Genomic DNA, 18,798 nt, shown 5'->3' with positions numbered 1-18,798 from the left:
TTTTCCAGTGAGTATTTTAACAGGGTGAGGGTCGAGTATTTCTACCCAGTAATATTGGTGTAGTACTGTTATAAATGGTCTGAATATTTTAAATGCGCTGTGGTTAAATCCCAGCCACGGATCTTCTGTTTACCTTCGACTGAGTCAACCCTGCGCTCATCTAATCTGCCTAGCAACAGCAAACTGATAATCTGATTGGCTGCTGCCAGTGTGACGTTTCATTATTTGTTCCTACAAACTATAGACTGTAAAATAATGTATAATGACTAGAATATGTACAGTCAATTGTTGAACGTAATTATTTATTTTTAAAAAAATATATATATATATATATATATATATATATTTTAAATATCTATCAGTATTTAGTAGGTTTTAACACCGATGGGACGTTACCATAATGGGACCGTTTAAGGAATCATGTAAATCTAAACTTCTCACTGCCCTCAACTAAACTACATAAGTCTCTACCATAAGCTTAACAAATCTTTATACTCTTTATGGTTTCGTACTGTCCGCATGAACATTAGTCATCGTAGATTTTGGATATTGAGAAATACTGCTGCGACATTTGGCTCAACGATAAACAGAAAAAAAAGAAAAATATTTTTTAAAAAGTCGGTGCTAGCTGTTACCGCGCAGATGCTCAAAATAAACGGAGGGCTCTGAATGTCACATGAAACCAGGAAGTGGACAGTTCTTCGGATAAAAAAAAAAGTTTGATTAGGATATATTCAGTCAATGGATTAAACTTTACAATGAGAATAGAATCCACTTTATTTTCTAAATGTTCCTGCTGGTGTTTGTAGTTCTTCTGGGGACAGTAGTGACGGTAAACAGCGGTAAGTCACTGTTTTATGAACCTTTGATTGAGAGTCGAGTTAAAACGAAAGGAAATCCACCTGTTACCTGTTGAACATTTAAAGTAGTTTAGTTGAATTAGTTGTTGTAGGTTACTCCTTTGTTGAGTTTTAGTCATGTAAACTGGTTCATGTTTAGTGTCGTTGACTGTGATAGAAGTTCATTCATTCATTCATTCTGAAAAGGGCATAAATAATAAATCTTGCAGCCTCCATGTTAGTGGATTAGACAAACTAAACGTCACACACATTTTTATCAAAGATGGTTTCTGTTATTTTAAGTGGTTAATATAAAGTTTAAAGTATGTTCAAATGAAGTTTCATTTTAGTTGTTTGACAGGGAGTTCACTCAGCAGTCCCAAAGGAATAATTCAATAAATAACTAATAACTCATTAAAGTACAATTTTAAATTCAGATATATGAGTATAAGTATCAGACCTTTTACTTCTATCAAATCCACAATTTAATGAATAGTTGGTTAACGGTAAAATTCCTGCATCCTTAACGTTAAATTCGTCACGAGAACAGAGCCAGTCTGAAATTCTAGAAATTCGAAAATAAAATTAAAAAATATCATGCTGCTACGTAGCCTCCCTCCAAACATCACCTCATCTTCTCTGCTTCCAGATCAACCTGAGGTCAACGTGTTTGCAAAGAACAAAGATGAGACCCACGTTGTTTATGTGTGTGAGGTCAAAGCCTTCAACACATCAGACATCGTCCTGAACATCAAGAAGAATCACTGTTTCTGACTGAAGAGGACGGAGTGAAGACGTCAGGAGTTCAACCGTTTATAAGTCACACCTTCCAGAGGAGAGACCATGTGGAGATTCCTCAGTCTGACCCAGTTTAACTACAGCTGTGAAGTCATTCAAGCTGCGTCCCGCTTTCGTGTTGAGAAGGTTTCAGGTGAGAACGTTTTTATTGTCTTTATGTTTTTTATATTGAGTTTCTTTCTTTTAGATTATAATTCATACATATAGTTTGTCCAGCAGATCCCCGTATTATTAGTCCTGATGTGTAAAATGTATTTTTGGCGGGAATAGAACAGAAGAAGAAGTTTCCACAGGCTCCTCCTCCAGCGTGAAGCGTAGGGGCGGGCGATATGACGATATTAAATCGGGACCGATTACAACGTGAAGACGATATGTCAAACTGCAGAGATCGTGGGATCGTCGAGGGCACATTCTATAAATTGCAGATCTATGCTGATGCACCGTCGCACCAGACGTAATACGTCGTCAACCTGACCGACCAATCATAGCGAGTGACGGACAGTACCGCGCTTTCTTACCCGCCGCCTTGTTTATGTGTGTAGCGGTAGCCGCATGGAGCCATGGCTGGAAGACAAACGGAGTTGGTCACTATAAAAAAAATCCACCTCCATTACATGGAATTGGTTTGGATTTTCAGGCAAATGTTTTGTGAAACGTTTGCATAGAGCAGGTTCGCACGTCGGGTGGCAACACGACGAACCTGTTCAATCATTTGAAGAGGAAACAGCGAGGGGCCCGGCGGCACCGGCACCGCAGGCGGAGGCAGCAGCTAGTGTAAGACCAAAACAGTCAACATTAACACAGGCATTTAACCAAGACACTCCGTATGACAAGTCAAGCAAGCGAAAAGCAGTTACCTTTTATCTTGCAAAAGATCAGGTACGTTCAACACGGTAGACAATGAGGGGTTCAAACGCCTGCTTAAAGTAGTTGACCCCCGGTTTGAGCTGCCCAACCGAAAATACTTCTCCAACACGGCCATGCCACGTCTCTACTCTGAATGCCGAGAAAATATTGTCTGTTTTTCATTTTTTCAATTTAAGATCGTGATAAAATCGAAATCGTGATTTTATTTTTAAAAAATCGTGATATGATATTTTTGCCATATCGCCCACCCCTAGTGAAGCGTTTAGGGAACAACGTAAATCTGAGCCCTAAAAATAACCAATAATAACTAATTCTGTTTGTTTTTTATAGTGTACTTTTAGATCAGACATGGACATTTACTGGCAGTCACAAACACAAATTAATTAAGGGTTAATACCAGTGGTTGCAGTGGGTATACTGTCTATACTCTAACTCACCCGTGTAGGTGTATACGTGTGGGTGATTGAGTGAGGAGGTTGTATCAATGAGCGTGCAGGAAAATAATGAACTGTATTTGGTCTTCAATCAATTTTTGGCGGGTGAAAATGCCCGTTTGTGTTGTAATGGTCCTTTAAAAGGATTCTAAGCTCTCAGTGTGAGCTCTGATCTTTACATTATGAAGCTCAATGAATGAAATGAATGTCATATTTAGGCAGAAATAACCTCTCAGTAACTATCCTATGCCTTCAATCAGTTTTTGCGATGTGAAAACTGATTGAAAACTGCAAAACACATCCAAAAATGGGAAGTAAATGCTATGTAGGGCCCAGATCAGATAAAAACAATGCAGAGCCACGAGGATCATTGCAAAAGTTATCATATCTTTAATATTTGTTATTGCCTGTTTTCCAAAGAATCCAATCCAGAGAAAAGCAGACATTTTAGCGCTACCGCTCAACGGGCTGCTGTGCGGCCAGAAATCAGATTCTGGCAGGAAATCACTTTTTGACACGACACCAGCAAACAGACTCCTAAAACTGTCAACGTTGAGTCGAGGATTCACCTGGACCATGGTATAACAAGTATTTATGCTGTGCATGCAATACAACTGTGTTGCTTTTTTTTGAAAAGCCATGGCGTATTATTTACGTATGGACTCTGTTAGAATCTGTGTTCATTGATATTTAAAAAGGATGATTGAGACGCCTTCTTGCCATCTATTAAACATTTATTGAGATTTACTGAGATACAGAAAATAATTCATGTAACTACACGGCCCCTCCTAGTGTTGCCCCCTAGTGGCAGCACAAGGTGTGTTAAGGCTGACAAAGGCTAAAAAAAAACAGCAGAAATTTGGAAGGAAAATTGATATAAAATAAATCTAATATGTCTTGGGATACGACCCTCACAGTGTCTGATGAGAAAAATGGGTTTTATGAACTTACAGGTTGAATGAACTGGTTTCATTCATTTATTCTTGGATGAAACTTTTCTTTAACGTCACATGTTTCTCACTGAACAGATGATTCAATTATTGTGGTTTAACATCCACATTATTTCAGTAACAGATCAGGATTGTTTTGAAAGACTGAACATGAAAATAATGTGAATGTTTCTGTGTTTTAGATCCTGACTCAGATGGAGGAGGACGGATCATTTCATCTAAGTTCATAGACACAAGTAAGACGTGAGAATATCTTTAATTATTTACTACAGATATATGTGGTGACATTGGTCTGTATCATGCTGCTACGTAGCCTCCCTCCAAACATCACCTCATCTTTTCTGCTTCCAGCTCCTCCTGATGTGAAGATGTTTCCAGAGAACTATGAAGTTCAGACCAACATCATTGTAACGTGTCTGGTCTCAGGCTTCTACCCAAACAACATCACTCTGAATATGAAGAGGAACGGCCGTATTCTAACCAGAGAGGACGGAGTGAAGAGTTCAGGAGTTTGTTCATATGAAGACGACACCTTCCAGAGAAGAGACTTTGTGGAGATTAAAACATCAGACACGTCTGATTTCTGCTGTGAAGTCATTCATGCTGCATCTGGTTCACGAGTTGAGAAGTTTTGGTGTAAGAAAGTTGAATTATTTTTGTCATTTTATGTTGATGTTTGTCCAACAGCTCAGTTCATCTTCAATAGTTGTGGTTGAACTGAAGTGAGTGAGATGATTGTAACTAGAGAACAGGTAGAAGTTGTCTTCACATAGTCTCATCTGAGAATATTCTGACACTCTGGTTTAGTTTTGAAGCTCACATGTTTCTCTCCTTCACTAACCACTGATTTCACTTTGTTTAGTCATTAAATTCAATCTTTGCTGAGACTTTACATCCACATTTGACTAACACACACAAACTGATGGCAATGTTTTCTGGCTTTTAGATCATCATCTTCCTCCTCCTCCTCACTCTGGTGGAGCTGGAGACGACGTTGGTGCAGCGATAGGAGTCCTGGTTCTATTCCTGGTTCTAGTTGTGATGCTGGTGCTGGTCGGCTGGAAGAAAAGACGCATCCTTGGTAAGTTCATTGTTGTGTATCATCACTCTGTTTAACATCATCAGTGATTGTAGGAGCTAGGGATGGGGAAAAAAAAGGACTTGACATTAACACCTACCAACCCACCAAATGTGGATGAATTTCACCAGTGGAGGGTAACACAGCCACTCCCACTAACCACTATGACATGTGTTCTTCACATATCTAGTTTCAGCTGATCAAGGTGATCCCTTCATCATTTACAGCAGAGAGAGAGAGAGAGAATCTCTCTTCAGCATTCATGCAACATGTCAATCAAATCAGCCACTGTCATCAGTCACATCATCTTTTTTGCTCAGTGGTAATTAATGAGGCGAATATCGGCCAATACTGATGTTTAGCCGGTGTATCGGTTCTTCCCTAGTTGTAACCATTGAGTGTTTAATTATCTGTTATCAGAGCTCTGTTATTATTGGACTGTGGACAAGTACAAGTCCTTCAATACAACAACTTCTACCATCAATCATCACTTCATTCTCTCTGTTTATTTACAGAAGCTGCCAATAGATGCAGAACAGGAGCTGCTGCTAATAATCCTTCAGGAAACTACTCCCCAGGTACGTCCTTTCTGTCCTTTCTGTCCTTTCTGTTGTGAATGTTGTGTGTGTGTTGGTGTCTGTGCAGGACTGATTTAAAACATGTGGCTGATGTTATTCTGGATTTTTCTCTCCACCATCAAACTAACAATGTGTTGTCTGGACTCTCCTCCTGATCCAGACACATTTACTAGATCGGCAGCAGCTTAAACATCAGTCCAGTGTCCTTTCCCTCAGAGAAAGTGTTGATGCTGCCTTTTGTACTAATCCAGAGTTATGAGATGATCAGACACTCAGACGTGGACACTGGACAGAGGAGTCACTGAGTCAGTTTAAGAGTCAAGTGGATGTTTCTATCAGCAGATATCCAACACTGAATGTGTTCTGACATTTACTGACAATAAAATACTGAATGCTGACCTGATCCTTCAAGTTAGTCCTGCACAGGCTGCAGCGTTTTACAACCAACTTCACACACTGTTGTAGAAACATGAGACTGGAGGAAATAACTCACTTCATCTTCATCTTTATTTACAGATCCTACAGAGGTGGTTGAAGATCTTCCTCCAGGTCAGTGTTTTATTTCTCTGTTACTGATTCAGTTGAATGATTTTATCAGTGACATGTTATTAATCCAGCTACAGGCCTGTAAATGTCACCATGTGATGTTAGAACCAGAGTTAGCTTAAATCTAATTAACATTATGAAAACAGATGATCACATTTAAAATGAAACGGTGTTTGACGTCTTTGCTTTAAAGTGACTCTAGTGATTGGTTGATGAATTCATTTGTCTTATGGCTCTAACTTTAAGCTTATTACATAAAGAATAGAAAACCTGATTGGAGGCACAGTTTCATTTTTTATCATTATCCCAAAAAGCTAAGGACCACTAGACTCCATGACTACCTCCACCTCCTCCTCCAGCACCTGCTCTCCCCAAGGACGTATGCCAAGATCCTGTTTGTGTATTTTAGTTTGGCCTTCAACACCACCCATCAATCCCTGCTACAGGACAAACTGACTCCACCTATAAGAGCAGAGGACCACAGACTTCCTGTCTGACAGGAGGCAGCATGTGAGGCTGAGAAACCGCCTCTTCAGTGGAGGATCTGAACATGGCCCACTAGGATCCCATGTTACCCACCTCCCCTCCAGGATGCATGAGAAGCTCTTCCAGAGGTCAACATCGAAGATCTCACCAACAGTTGTTCCCGGGCCCCCCTCACTACAAGTCTGGGTTTACCAGGTCTGACTGGCAGCCTCACCCACCACCTGATCCAACTCACCACCAGGTGATGGACAGATGACAGCTCTGCATCTTTCTGAATCCCAGTTAAGACTGTTCCTCCCAATCACTCCCCTCCACTCTGCCCACATGGGCTTTGGAGTCTCCTGGGAGAACTATGGAGTCCCCAGATAGAGTCACCTACAGAACTGGAGACGGTCCAGCTCCTCTTCTAGAGTTTGGTTCCAGAGTCCGACACTATTCATGGAGATGAAGCCTCCTTCCCACTAGCGTAGTCCATGAGCTTAGACCCAGTCGTGCCTGACCCCGATGCCTCCTCCTCCTGGTGGTGGGGGGTCCACAGGAAGGCGGCTTCATGTTGACTCTTTGAGCCGAACCAGGCCAGGCCCCATAAAGAAAGACCTGACCTCCTCTGCTGCCATCCAACGCCTTCTTCAGGGACGTCCTTGCTTATTCATCCAGACACTCTGGGAGACATGCTTCATGTGTTACAACAGTGTGGAAGTAAAGGGACAATATGACAAAGATACAGACTTTATATGATTATCAGACCTCCTCATACAAGGAAACAGCAAATAAATACTGAAGAGACTGGTTCATTATGAGAGTCATGTCACAGCTCTACATTTGAAAGTTATTGGTGTTATTGTGTTTGGGAGTGTGAACAGAGTCAGCGTTGCTCAGTAAAAGTCATAATTTCTGTTAGTGCTGCAGAAATATGAGACAAATAACATGTTTCAACTGTTTTATTCACAGGTGGAGAGCCGGCTGCTGCAGCTCCTCCTCCACCAGGTCAGTGTTTTATTTCTCTGTTACTGATTCACTTATTATATCAGTGACATGTTATTAATCCAGCTACAGTCCTGTAAACGTCACCATGTGCTGTTAGAACCAGAGTTAGCTTAAAGCTAATTAATTAAACGATGTTTGTCGTGCTCTGTAGACAGACTCATGTGTTGTCTTTAGGTTCTAGTGTGAAAGAAGGGATGACATATACATCTACAATAACTCTGATGTTCATGTCTCTAGACAATGACAACACAACAAACCATCCTGAGGCTGAGAGTCTCCTGGAAGAAAAGGTCCAGGATCAGTCTGACGTCTCCATAAACACAGAATCCATCCATCAGTGAGCAGGAGACTAAGACTGAGACGTAAATGAAAACTAAATCTGAGCCGAACAATGTGAAGAGAAGGAGTTTAAAGTTTGATGTTAAAGAAGCGTTTCCATGCAGTTGGACTTTCTCCAGTGTGTGTGGTGTTTGTTGGTAGTAAAACATTTAAAGTGTGACTACTGGGACGGCCTGTGGTGCGTTCACTGCACATCTACAGCTCCAGTGGTCAGAGTTCACTTGTGTCTCATGTCTCTGAAACACTAAGGAGTTCAGAGTCCTAGAGTCATAAGAGCAGCTCCAATCAGCATCAGTATCAATATTTATGAGCTCAGGGTTGAAGCCTCGTAGCCTCCACTGATTCAGACGCTGCCAAAGCTTCATCACATTATTAACATTTATTCAGTGAATTCATTTACGTCTGAAACACACTGAGCTCTAGTTTTAGCCAAAAGGAGCTTCCAAAAAAAAAAGACATTTTCTGTGATTTATTTAGACAATTGGCAAAGAGAAAACATACAGCACTGACTTCTGATGCCTCTCACCCAGTGCCTGGCTCACCTGTCACTTTCTGTTTATGACCTCACCTGGTGTGCACCAGTTACCTGATGCCTTCAAAATAAAAGCACAAACAAATAATCAAAACAAACAGAAATACTAATGTTAAACAAATAAAACAAAGAACTAATATTTAAACAGGATTAAAAAGAATAACAAATAGCTCCAACAACACACAAAGAGATTTGTTAGTACCACTATGACACATGTCTGTATTATTGTTTATTAAAGTATTGACTTGTATTCGTCATCTAGAGAAAAGCTGCTCATCTCTCCCCTTCAGTGTGTCTGTCCCACAGCAGAGAAATTGCATTAATGGATATGTTTTTATTCTTTGTGAACTTTTGTTTTCCATAATGTAAGGGACCTTCTTTGTTGGGGAAACCTTCAATTTCAGATCACTGGGTTTTATATTTTTGTTGATAATGTAACGTAACAGTAAATAATAAAAAAAAATGATGCTATTGGGCCAATGCAAGAACCAAGAAAGAAATGGAAAGGAAAGATGTTTGTCCATGTTTACATTTTCATGAACACTAAAATAATGTTGAAGTGATTCAGAGAGTGTTTCTCTCTGTTATAAATCTGGTCTTGGTCCAAACACAACCTGGATGTAACTGAGCTCATAGCTCATAATTAGTTCATGGTGATTAAGACTGGAAGGATAGTGGAGAACCATGGTCTACCAGGAAGAAATAAATCCTAATTGATGGAGAAACATTTGGAAGAAAAGCAGCAGTAGAACTCAGGGCTGTGTTTAATAGTGGAAGGAAGAGCATTTCACACCAGGGACAATGTGAAGGGAAGTCAAGGGACTGTGACTGAACAGAAAACCACTAATCAGGGAGGACAACCGGTAAAAAAGGCTCCAATCTGCTAGGGAGCAGCACTAAGACTGGACTCTGGAGACATGGGGGAAGGTCATAAAGTCTGACCTGGTCCAGAGTGATGAGAATAAGAATAAACATTAACATTCATCAACTTTGGTCCCAGAGGATGAGGTCAGCTGACTACCTGAATACACTGAATGACCAGGTTCTTCCATACATGGAGTTTTTTCTTCCATATTCCATGATGATAACACCAGGATTCATGGGGCTCAGTAGAGAAACAGTGGTTCAGGGAGCATGAGACCAGACCAGAGTCTAGACCTGAACCCCATACAGAATGTTTGGGATGAGCTGGAGATTAACACTAGATGGAATAAATGTGGAGACATTGTAGAAGCTTCTCATTGAATCATTTAATCAGAGAATGAAGCTGGAATCAAAGATGAAGGAGCTTCAACCACATGTTAAGAGTGTTTCCCAGGAGTGATAAATAAAGGAATTATTAGTAGTAGTAGTATCAAACCAGGCAGTGAGTATTTTACAGAGGCTGTTTATTTTTACTTTGCCTTTATTTTACAGTGTAACTCACTGGTTGTCTTCTTGTAGTCATTGTTCATTGTGTCTCTCTGTTGTTACTTTTATCTCTTGATACTGAGGATGTAACGATGCATCGAGAGCAGTTTTGAGTTCACTTCATCGACCTCATATGTCACGAAAAATTGTTTTGTTAACCCAGTAGCAGGTCATGGGTTACCATGGCAAAGGGCTGTGGTTGTCAATGACGACAGAAGTGCGCTGGGCCTGGACACAGAGAAGATGGTGATTTTCTCCCTATTTGCTGGTCTCACATTTTTGCTTTCTGCGACAAAACGGTAGCTCCTATCAGACCTTCCTGAAGACTTTGACATGTTATTTGTCTTTCTAGAGTAAATATTTTGGAGACACGTGTAAGTTAAAAACAGGGGTCCTTCTGCTTCTTTCAGAAAATCTTTGCATTGGAGTGAATGGAGAGCAGACAAGGACGTGACCGCGAACAGGCTCACAGTTTAAATTCTGTACGTCTCACTGCTTTGACGAGCACATTGTGAGAGACACAACAAGTTTGTCTACAACTGTGGGAAGAATCTTGTGTCTAGTGTGTAAGTTGTGGCGGGGACGAGAATGGAAAGACAAAAGTTTCAGACAATTTCAGACACTTTCCTTCACTCTAACTGATGATGTCACACACTCTGACACAAACATTCCACGCAATACACACCCATTGTAAACTCAAAATTTCTCCCAAAAACATCAACAGTGACAGATCAAAAACTATATGACCTATCAAAACATGGATTAATCCACCAATACACAAGGCTTGTGTCTTGTTTAAAGTTCAAATGGAGTCTCTGGGTAAAAGTATGCCTGAGCAGTAGACATCACAGTTTTTTGCGAATTACGTCACAGAAACACATTTTAAAACAATTAAATCACCTAGAAATATGGTAAATGAATGTTGTATTACGAACAATAATGCTTAAATTTACAGAAATGTGCTGTTATTAATCGGTTGTAAAATGACATTTTATGGGAAGAGATTGTATAATAATTTATATTTGATGTAATACAACAGTATATGACACAAAATAATGTGATTAATCTTTCAAAACACGTCAAAAACTGTTGCAAAACTAGATATTTGGTTAGATTGCAAGAATTTACTGTTCATTTTAGAAAACATCAAATGGATATTTTATTGTTTTACATTGTTTTTAACGTTTAATTACAAACATTTTACATTTTAAAATAATGAAATTACCCATAAAGACGGCAAATAACATTGTTATATGAATAATAATGCTTAAAGTTACAGAAATGTGCTCTTATTAGTTGTTTTAATGGCATTATTTTATTTAAAAAGGCTGTAGGCTTTATTAGATTAGCTGTAATATAACAGTATACAACAATAACTTGATCTTTTCAAAACATGAGAACATGAGAAAAAATGAGACCAAGCTGAACAAGAACAGCTACAATTTCCCATTCTCCGTATTTTTATTCAACTGTAGCAGGTAGCCATTATTACAGCAATATTCAAAAATCTATTCAATTAAAATGACTGGTTCTGAAACAAAAAAACAAAACAAAACAAAATTCAACTGAACTGGTAATGAAAGAAAAAAGTAAAAAAAAAAAAAAAAAAGAAAGAAAAAAAATAGTTGAGTTACCAATTTACATACAAGTCACCATACATCCACAACACTGATTAGAAACTTGGTGAAACGTCACTGGAATGAATCCATACTCTATACCAGGGGTCAGCAACTCTCAACACTCAAAGAGCCATTTGGAAAGAAAACACTGGGAGCCACAAAACCCCTTTGACATCTAAAATGAAGATAAGACTGCATATATCCTTTTCACCTCTATGGTAGGCCCATAGTGTGTTGCATTTATGAAATGAAAAAACTGCTACAGAGAAAACGAAATTTCATTATGCATACATAACGGGGATTTATCTGTGGTTGGCGAAAAGTTCAATGAATAGCGGGCTGGACCTGCCGGTCGGTGTCGCACGTCGGCAGTTGTGGCGTATATTTTGTGCAACAAAAAATTATATACATTTTATTTTAATGTTAAAAGATCACCATTAATTCAAATTTAGAATTATATTTAAAAAACTAACGCACTAAAATAAAAATACATTTGAATTAAATACTCGGTAGCAACTAGTAATTGAGCTGCAATGCACTGTGGGAGTTCAGAGTTTTTTTGGTTGATGTTACAACCGTGAGTGTGGTGTGGCATTCAGTGTCATTCAGTTGTTGTGTAACTCTCGTTAATTGACTGATGAGTGACTAGTTGTGCTATTCTGAGGCAGTTAGTTAGAGTGAAAAAGTGAACGAGCAACAGAGGAACGAAAGAGCTGCATGTGGCTCCGGAGCGGCGGGTTGCCGACCCCTGCTCTATACAGTTGACGAGGTGTGGTGTCCATACTTGAACTACTTGTTGATCGTAGTGAAGTTGCAGTTTCTGAGCTGTAACCACCTGAGAGAAAACAGAAAACATTAGTGGTTATTAAATAACAACAGCTAATAACAGTTTAAGAGGCAGGACCAGGATAAAGGTGCAAGAAGATACAGCCTTTTCCAACACCACAGCAGTCACACGAGTCCCACTATAGACGACACCGTTGCTTTGGGACAGACAAGCTTGCAAGAGCTCAACATAACACACTACAAAGAAAACACACACCAGACTGACTATACATGGGAACTAAATGAACAACATATTGTTGTTGGGGGAACTATTGCTACTGCTGGATACAAAAGTCATTTTTTTCTGTACATTGTGATAAAGTATCCTGTGTTCATCCCATAATCCCATCCCATCATTAGTTGTGTGCCATTTGCTACTGAATCAGAATCTAGAGAAGATAGACCCAACCGATGATACTAATTTCTAAGCACACTGTCAATTCACTGCTGCTGATTTTGATATTACACTAAGTTACAGGTAGATTCTATTATTTTTCAGCCCATCTAACCCAAAAGAGTAACTGTGTGCAACAGATGTATGTAGTCACCAGAGAGGGGCATCTGGTCAGACTATGTTACTGGACTTGTACTGGTACTGGCTCTGCTCAACTGTTGTTTGCTCTGGCTGCTTGGAGGAATGTCCAAGACATGTTGTTGGCCTTATTAAAGGACAGATAGTAGTAATATTTAAACACAGACATCACATAGCTCAATGTGGGTATATTATTACCTTACATAATTCTATCCTCAGTAGCCATTGATATATTTTAAACTGTTCCTTTCTCAATATAATGCAGTACACCACCACTAAGACCCACTTTGAAATCAATGATGAACAAGGTGTAGTGTATAGTCATCACCTTTTTCAAAACATCAACAAAAATGAAGAGAAGATTCTTTGAAGTATAATTTGAGTAGAACTGCTGTATTGGACTGCATTGATTAGTGCAGGTGGACCTAATAAGTAGATTTTGACTATGCACATTTTTTAATGTGAAAGTTTATTCTGTACAAATTGAAACACATACTTGTCTTTTTAAACAGTGGCAGTGACAGGTCCTCAACTCCTAAACATTGCAGATGCTCCAGCAAAGGCTCAGGGTCTCTCAGTTTAGGCACTGATTTGATGAAAGACAGAAGCGGACTCTCTGCATCCATGACTAGGAGGACTAGAAGGGATGAAAAATACTGTTTTACTGTCAGATTTTAATCTCTCAAACTCCAGATGACTCGGAGTCAACAATGCTATGCTTCAGTGAAATTACTCTTGTCCCACAAAGCTTGTACACATGCAAATGGTAATAATGTAGTTTCTGCTCAGGCTTCCAACATTTCATGCTTCATACAATGCAAATGCTGGCACATAGGACACATCATGAGGTGTAACAAAGTATACGTGCTGGTCCTGCATCACAAGCATGAGCTGAATCTGTCTGAATTCAAGTGCCTCACCTTGGTTTAAACACAGAAAGACCCTTTTTGTACTGAATGCCTTTCCACTGCATCTCAGTAGCTGCTCAACATTGGGTTATTTGACTAAGGTTTCTCCTACTGTGGAGCGCACTGCTTCACTGTACAGTTCAGCATGGAAAGGAGTGGAGTTCTTAACCACAAGACTATGCCATGAAATCAACTCTCACCACTTATCTGCAGAGAGAAAGAAGAAAAAAAAGATGAATCATGAAATTTGAATAATGAAATCAAAATAAATGCTACTGGTTGTGAAAAAGTCGACCTAAACTGTGTTAGCAGATCTCCCCTCAATAAACTAGAAGATGATCGTTAGCTTATCCTTTACATATTTTTTAGTATTGTTTTGAATTTCATGTTGACCACTGACTAGTGTTGAACCAAAATGAAAATGTGAAAAACCTTGAAAAAGGCAGAGTAGGTCGCTCCTCTTATATTTGTGAGAGGCAAGAGGAAGATGAAAATATTAGTTTTAAGAAAGAGTAACTGGTTGAAATAAACCATTACCAAATCTCAGTATCATTTATAAAACTTTTGTTCTCTCTTCTTTCAAAGAAAATCCACTTGAAAAACTAGTGAAAAATGTAGAAGAGGGTTAATAATCGATTATTGTTCCATTGTTGCAGCTCTAAACAAATGTTGTTCCTCTTTCTCTCCGCCTGTGTCAGTCAGTTCATAAAAGTAAACGTAATGACTCACTGTTAAGTACTAAGCTAACGTTAGTGTAAATAAAATAAAAAGTGGTTGGTCTGGCTGACTACTAACACTCATAGACATATATCTATGACTAACACTGGCAGACGCCACGTGAAGACGCCGCCGGCCATACTTTTGTCATTATAGTTAGCTAACATTTCAATAGATGACATGCTAGCGGATTCGTTTTGTCGACTGAGTAAAGTCAGAGGCATGTGGTAAATAAAGCTAATACTACTAAGCTACAGTTTGATACTTGCCTTCTGCCTTCGTCCTTCCTCCAGCCTCGACATTAGCTGCTGTTTGCTCCAATTTTCTGTGACCAAACGGGAACAGCTGCGTGGTGGTTGTTGACCTTGTTAGGGTAACGTCAAAGACGGATGTTCAGTGTCCCAACAGCCAATGGCATTTCTTCTTCTTCTTCTTCTTCTTCTTCTTCTTCTTCTTCTTCTTCTTCGTCTTCTTCTTCTTCTTCTTCTTCTTCTTCTTCTTCTTCTTCTCCAACCGTTTCTGTCGACAAATCCAAACGGGACCCGTTTATATTGGATTGTATATATATATATACACACAATAGCCTACAGTGTTAAATAGTTATTTTACTAATAATTTCTCAGTAATTTATTTATTTATTTTTTTTTAAGTTTGAAGTTTTGTTGAATTTTACAGTTTGTTCCATTAAATAACAGACAGATATTTGTAAAATTACGATACATTTGTGAACATATTTTAACAATAAATATCTGTATTTCTAGCGTATTTTTGTAAAAGAACAGAAATGTCAGGTTTTCACAGTTACATTGATTTCATTCATTATTTTACATTTGACATGTAAAATCACAGCCTATTTTCGTTGATTGTCCAGATTGTTTCTGTATTTACAAAATACATAAATAATCTGTAAAAATAGACAGTAAAATTTCGTTATATTACTTTTTTTTTTTTTTTTTACAGTGTGGGGTTCCTCCGGAGGATCTGGTGGAAGTGGCCGGGGGGAGGACTGACTGGACCTCCCTGCTGATGCTGCTTCCCCTGCGACCCGGGAAAAGCAGAAGAAGACGGATGGACGGTACTGGAGATACAGTCCACATGAAGTCTTTTACTGTCAGTGGTGTTTTCCTCTACAGACGTGACACAGCAGTTTTTATTACATGGTTTCATTTTTTATCATTATCCCAAAAAGCGAAGGACCACTAGACTCCATGACTACCTCCACCTCCTCCTCCAGCACCTGCTCTCCCCCAGGACGTATGCCAAGATCCTGTTTGTGGATTTTAGTTCAGCCTTCAACACCACCCATCAATCCCTGCTACCGCACAAACTGACTCCACCTATAGGAGCAGAGGACCACAGACTTCCTGTCTGACAGGAGGCAGCATGTGAGGCTGGGAAACCGCCTCTTCAGTGGAGGATCTGAACATGGCCCACTAGGATCCCATGGTACCCACCTCCCCTCCAGGATGCATGAGAAGCTCTTCCAGAGGTCAACATCGAAGATCTCACCAACAGTTGTTCCCGGGCCCCCCTCACTACAAGTCTGGGTTTACCAGGTCTGACTGGCAGCCTCACCCACCACCTGATCCAACTCACCACCAGGTGATGGACAGATGACAGCTCTGCACCTTTCTGAATCCCAGTTAAGACTGTTCCTCCCAATCACTCCCCTCCACTCTGCCCACATGGGCTTTGGAGTCTCCTGGGAGATCTATGGAGTCCCCAGATAGAGTCACCTACAGAACTGGAGACAGTCCAGCTCCTCTTCTAGAGTTTGGTTCCAGAGTCCGGCACTATTCATGGAGATGAAGCCTCCTTCCCACCAGCGTAGTCCATGAGCTTAGACCCAGTCGTGCCTGACCCCGATGCCTCCTCCTCCTGGTGGTGGGGGATCCACAGGAAGGTGGCTTCATGTTGACTCTTTGAGCCGAACCAGGCCAGGCCCCATAAAGAAAGACCTGACCTCCTCTGCTGCCATCCAACGCCTTCTTCAGGGACGTCCTTGCTTATTCATCCAGACACTCTGGGAGACATGCTTCATGTGTTACAACAGTGTGGAAGTAAAGGGACAATATGACAAAGATACAGACTTTATATGATTATCAGACCTCCTCATTACAAGGAAACAGCAAATAAATACTGAAGAGACTGGTTCATTATGAGAGTCATGTCACAGCTCTACATTTGAAAGTTATTGGTGTTATTGTGTTGGGGAGTGTGAACAGAGTCAGCGTTGCTCAGTAAAAGTCATAATTTCTGTTAGTGCTGCAGAAATATGAGACAAATAACATGTTTCAACTGTTTTTATTCACAGGTGGAGAGCCGGCTGCTGCAGCTCCTCCTCCACCAGGTCAGTGTTTTATTTCTCTGTTACTGATTCACTTATTATATCAGTGACATGTTATTAATCCAGCTACAGTCCTGTAAACGTCACCATGTGCTGTTAGAACCAGAGTTAGCTTAAAGCTAATTAACATTATTAAAATATTCACATTTAAAATGAAACAGTGTTTGACTGAAGTGATTGTTGATGAATTGATTCGCCTGCTCTAATTTTAAATTTATGATATAATTTATTAATTAAATTAATATGGTTTCTTGTTGTAATGTTTTATATTTTTATTTGCGTGAAGCATTTTTGTAGGAAATGTGTGAATATTAAAAAATCTGATTGGAGGCAGTAAAGATCTTCCCCTGAAGCGTAAGTGTGTTCCTCAGTAAAGATCTATGAGAATGATGAGAGTTGATCTGATTGTGTCTTGATGTAAAATGGATGAAATGAGAGAATATTTCTACAGGATTCATGAACATGAATGTGATGCAGTAGTTTTTATTCCATGGTTCAGTTTTAGTCTGTGCAGTGAAACATTCATGTAGAAAGTGACTTCATTCATCTCTAGATGTTTCTTTGTCAGACACACTGACCTGTGTCTTTAGCTTCTGGTGAATCCTCAGTGAAACAAGAGGAGCTGGAGAGACTTTTTGGTTCTAACCTCATTTTATTTTCTTCACAGGAACCAAAGAGTCTAAGACGTCTCTGGACAGCGACAAAAGCTTTGACTCTGGTGTTGATGATTCTGCTGGCTCTGATTCTAGTGGCTCTCAGTCTGGAGCCTCTACTTCTTCTACTGATGCTGCTTCTAGTGCCCCTGTTTCTAGTGCCCCTGGTAAGTATCAGTGAGAACATCCTGCAGGTTGTTTTCATGACCTGGAGTTTAAAATGGAAGAAAGAATCATTTCCAGAGAAGAAGCTTAAACATCTGATGACCTCCATGTTTTATTATGACCTGTACTAATCTACTCTGATGTTGACGCCTGCAGACAGCGGCAAAGATGAGGCTGAGAATTCCTGAACAGAAATGATCCAGCAAACGTCTGAAGTCTCCAGAAATACTTCATCAGAAACATCAGGTCCATCCATCAGTGAGAAGGAGACTTAGACTAAGAGGAATGTAAATTAAACTGAAACTTTTTGTAGCTTAGAAAACTGATGAATCAACAGCTGAACATGATTCTATTGATTTCCTGAGTTAATAAGTATTTTCCAATCTTCTTCAATGTGACATTTAAATCAACTTGTTTGAATCAGGAGCGTTTTTTAGAGCGAGCTGGAAGAAATGAAACTAATCCCGGGGTTTAGACTTTAAAGAGTCGAGATTAAACTAGAAAGATTTCTTCATGGTGAACATTTAAAACCTGGTTCATGTTAGATTAGTGATCTGTTTCATGTAGAAGAATCAGGGAGAAACTTTCAAATGAATTTAAAATCAGAAAAGAAAACAGAATTAAAACAAGAAGAATATTAACAGAAAGTTTAAAGTAGAACTTTATTGGTGCCTTAATCTGGATTATTGAATAGTTTGAACCACGTTTTACAAACAGTCTGAAGTCGATACACTGGCATCATAATTTTATATTAATCTGATGTATTGTGACCAGACACATCAGGAATGATTGGATGTAAATAGTTGTTACTCTCTAGATTTAAACTCCTTAGCTGTATAAGTGTGACCTGGTACCAGCAACAGAACTTTGCTGTGAACAGATTATTATTTTATTATTTTACTAGTAAATCTCTTCTTCATGTTTTAAAGCTAATCATCATTAAATATGCGCCTGTCTTCAGTGAATTCTATTTTGTAGATTGGGATATTGAGCTCTTTTATTTTGAAATGTACCCTGTGTATTATCTCTGTTTTTACATTTTTATCATGAATAATCATTTCCCGCTGAGGACCACTTTGGTTTTACTTGCTTTAAGTTCTGAGCACGATGTTTTTGGATGGTTTCATTTCATTGTTTTCCAGCAGATTATTATTAAAGGTTATTTTAATCGGACAAGAACTGATTTTA

At 39.3% G+C, this 18,798-nt stretch overlaps 3 protein-coding genes across 5 annotated transcripts in view; 2 read left to right on the top strand and 1 right to left on the bottom strand.

Annotated features, from left to right (window-relative positions):
• LOC125019927 (H-2 class I histocompatibility antigen, Q10 alpha chain-like) overlaps positions 1 to 18,798 on the bottom strand; it is a 175,597-nt gene that overhangs the window by 109,269 nt on the left and 47,530 nt on the right. The window lies entirely within an intron of this gene.
• LOC125019928 (H-2 class I histocompatibility antigen, Q10 alpha chain-like) overlaps positions 1 to 18,798 on the top strand; it is a 333,056-nt gene that overhangs the window by 307,136 nt on the left and 7,122 nt on the right. The gene's annotated exons all lie outside the window — the stretch shown is intronic.
• On the top strand, positions 1,661 to 8,857 carry LOC125019941. Its single transcript, XM_047605094.1, has 8 exons — positions 1,661 to 1,770; positions 4,071 to 4,124; positions 4,240 to 4,524; positions 4,835 to 4,969; positions 5,482 to 5,544; positions 6,061 to 6,093; positions 7,528 to 7,563; positions 7,801 to 8,857. The coding sequence occupies exons 1-8, from the start codon at positions 1,683 to 1,685 to the stop codon at positions 7,902 to 7,904; spliced, it is 798 nt and encodes a 265-aa protein (XP_047461050.1). The 5' UTR covers positions 1,661 to 1,682; the 3' UTR covers positions 7,905 to 8,857.

The sequence above is a fragment of the Mugil cephalus genome, chromosome 14 (genome assembly GCF_022458985.1).
Source record: "Mugil cephalus isolate CIBA_MC_2020 chromosome 14, CIBA_Mcephalus_1.1, whole genome shotgun sequence".
NCBI classification, from domain to species: Eukaryota; Metazoa; Chordata; class Actinopteri; order Mugiliformes; family Mugilidae; genus Mugil; species Mugil cephalus.
This window is presented reverse-complemented; position numbering and strand designations above follow the sequence as displayed.

Coding starts and splice junctions, on each gene's coding strand:
- LOC125019941 (XM_047605094.1), top strand. CDS start 1,683: ATGTGGAGATTCCTCAGTCTGACCCAGTTTAACTACAGCTGTGAAGTC. Junction 1,771..4,070: donor TCGTGTTGAGAAGGTTTCAG/GTGAGAACGTTT, acceptor TCTGTGTTTTAG/ATCCTGACTCAGATGGAGGA. Junction 5,545..6,060: donor TTCAGGAAACTACTCCCCAG/GTACGTCCTTTC, acceptor CTTTATTTACAG/ATCCTACAGAGGTGGTTGAA.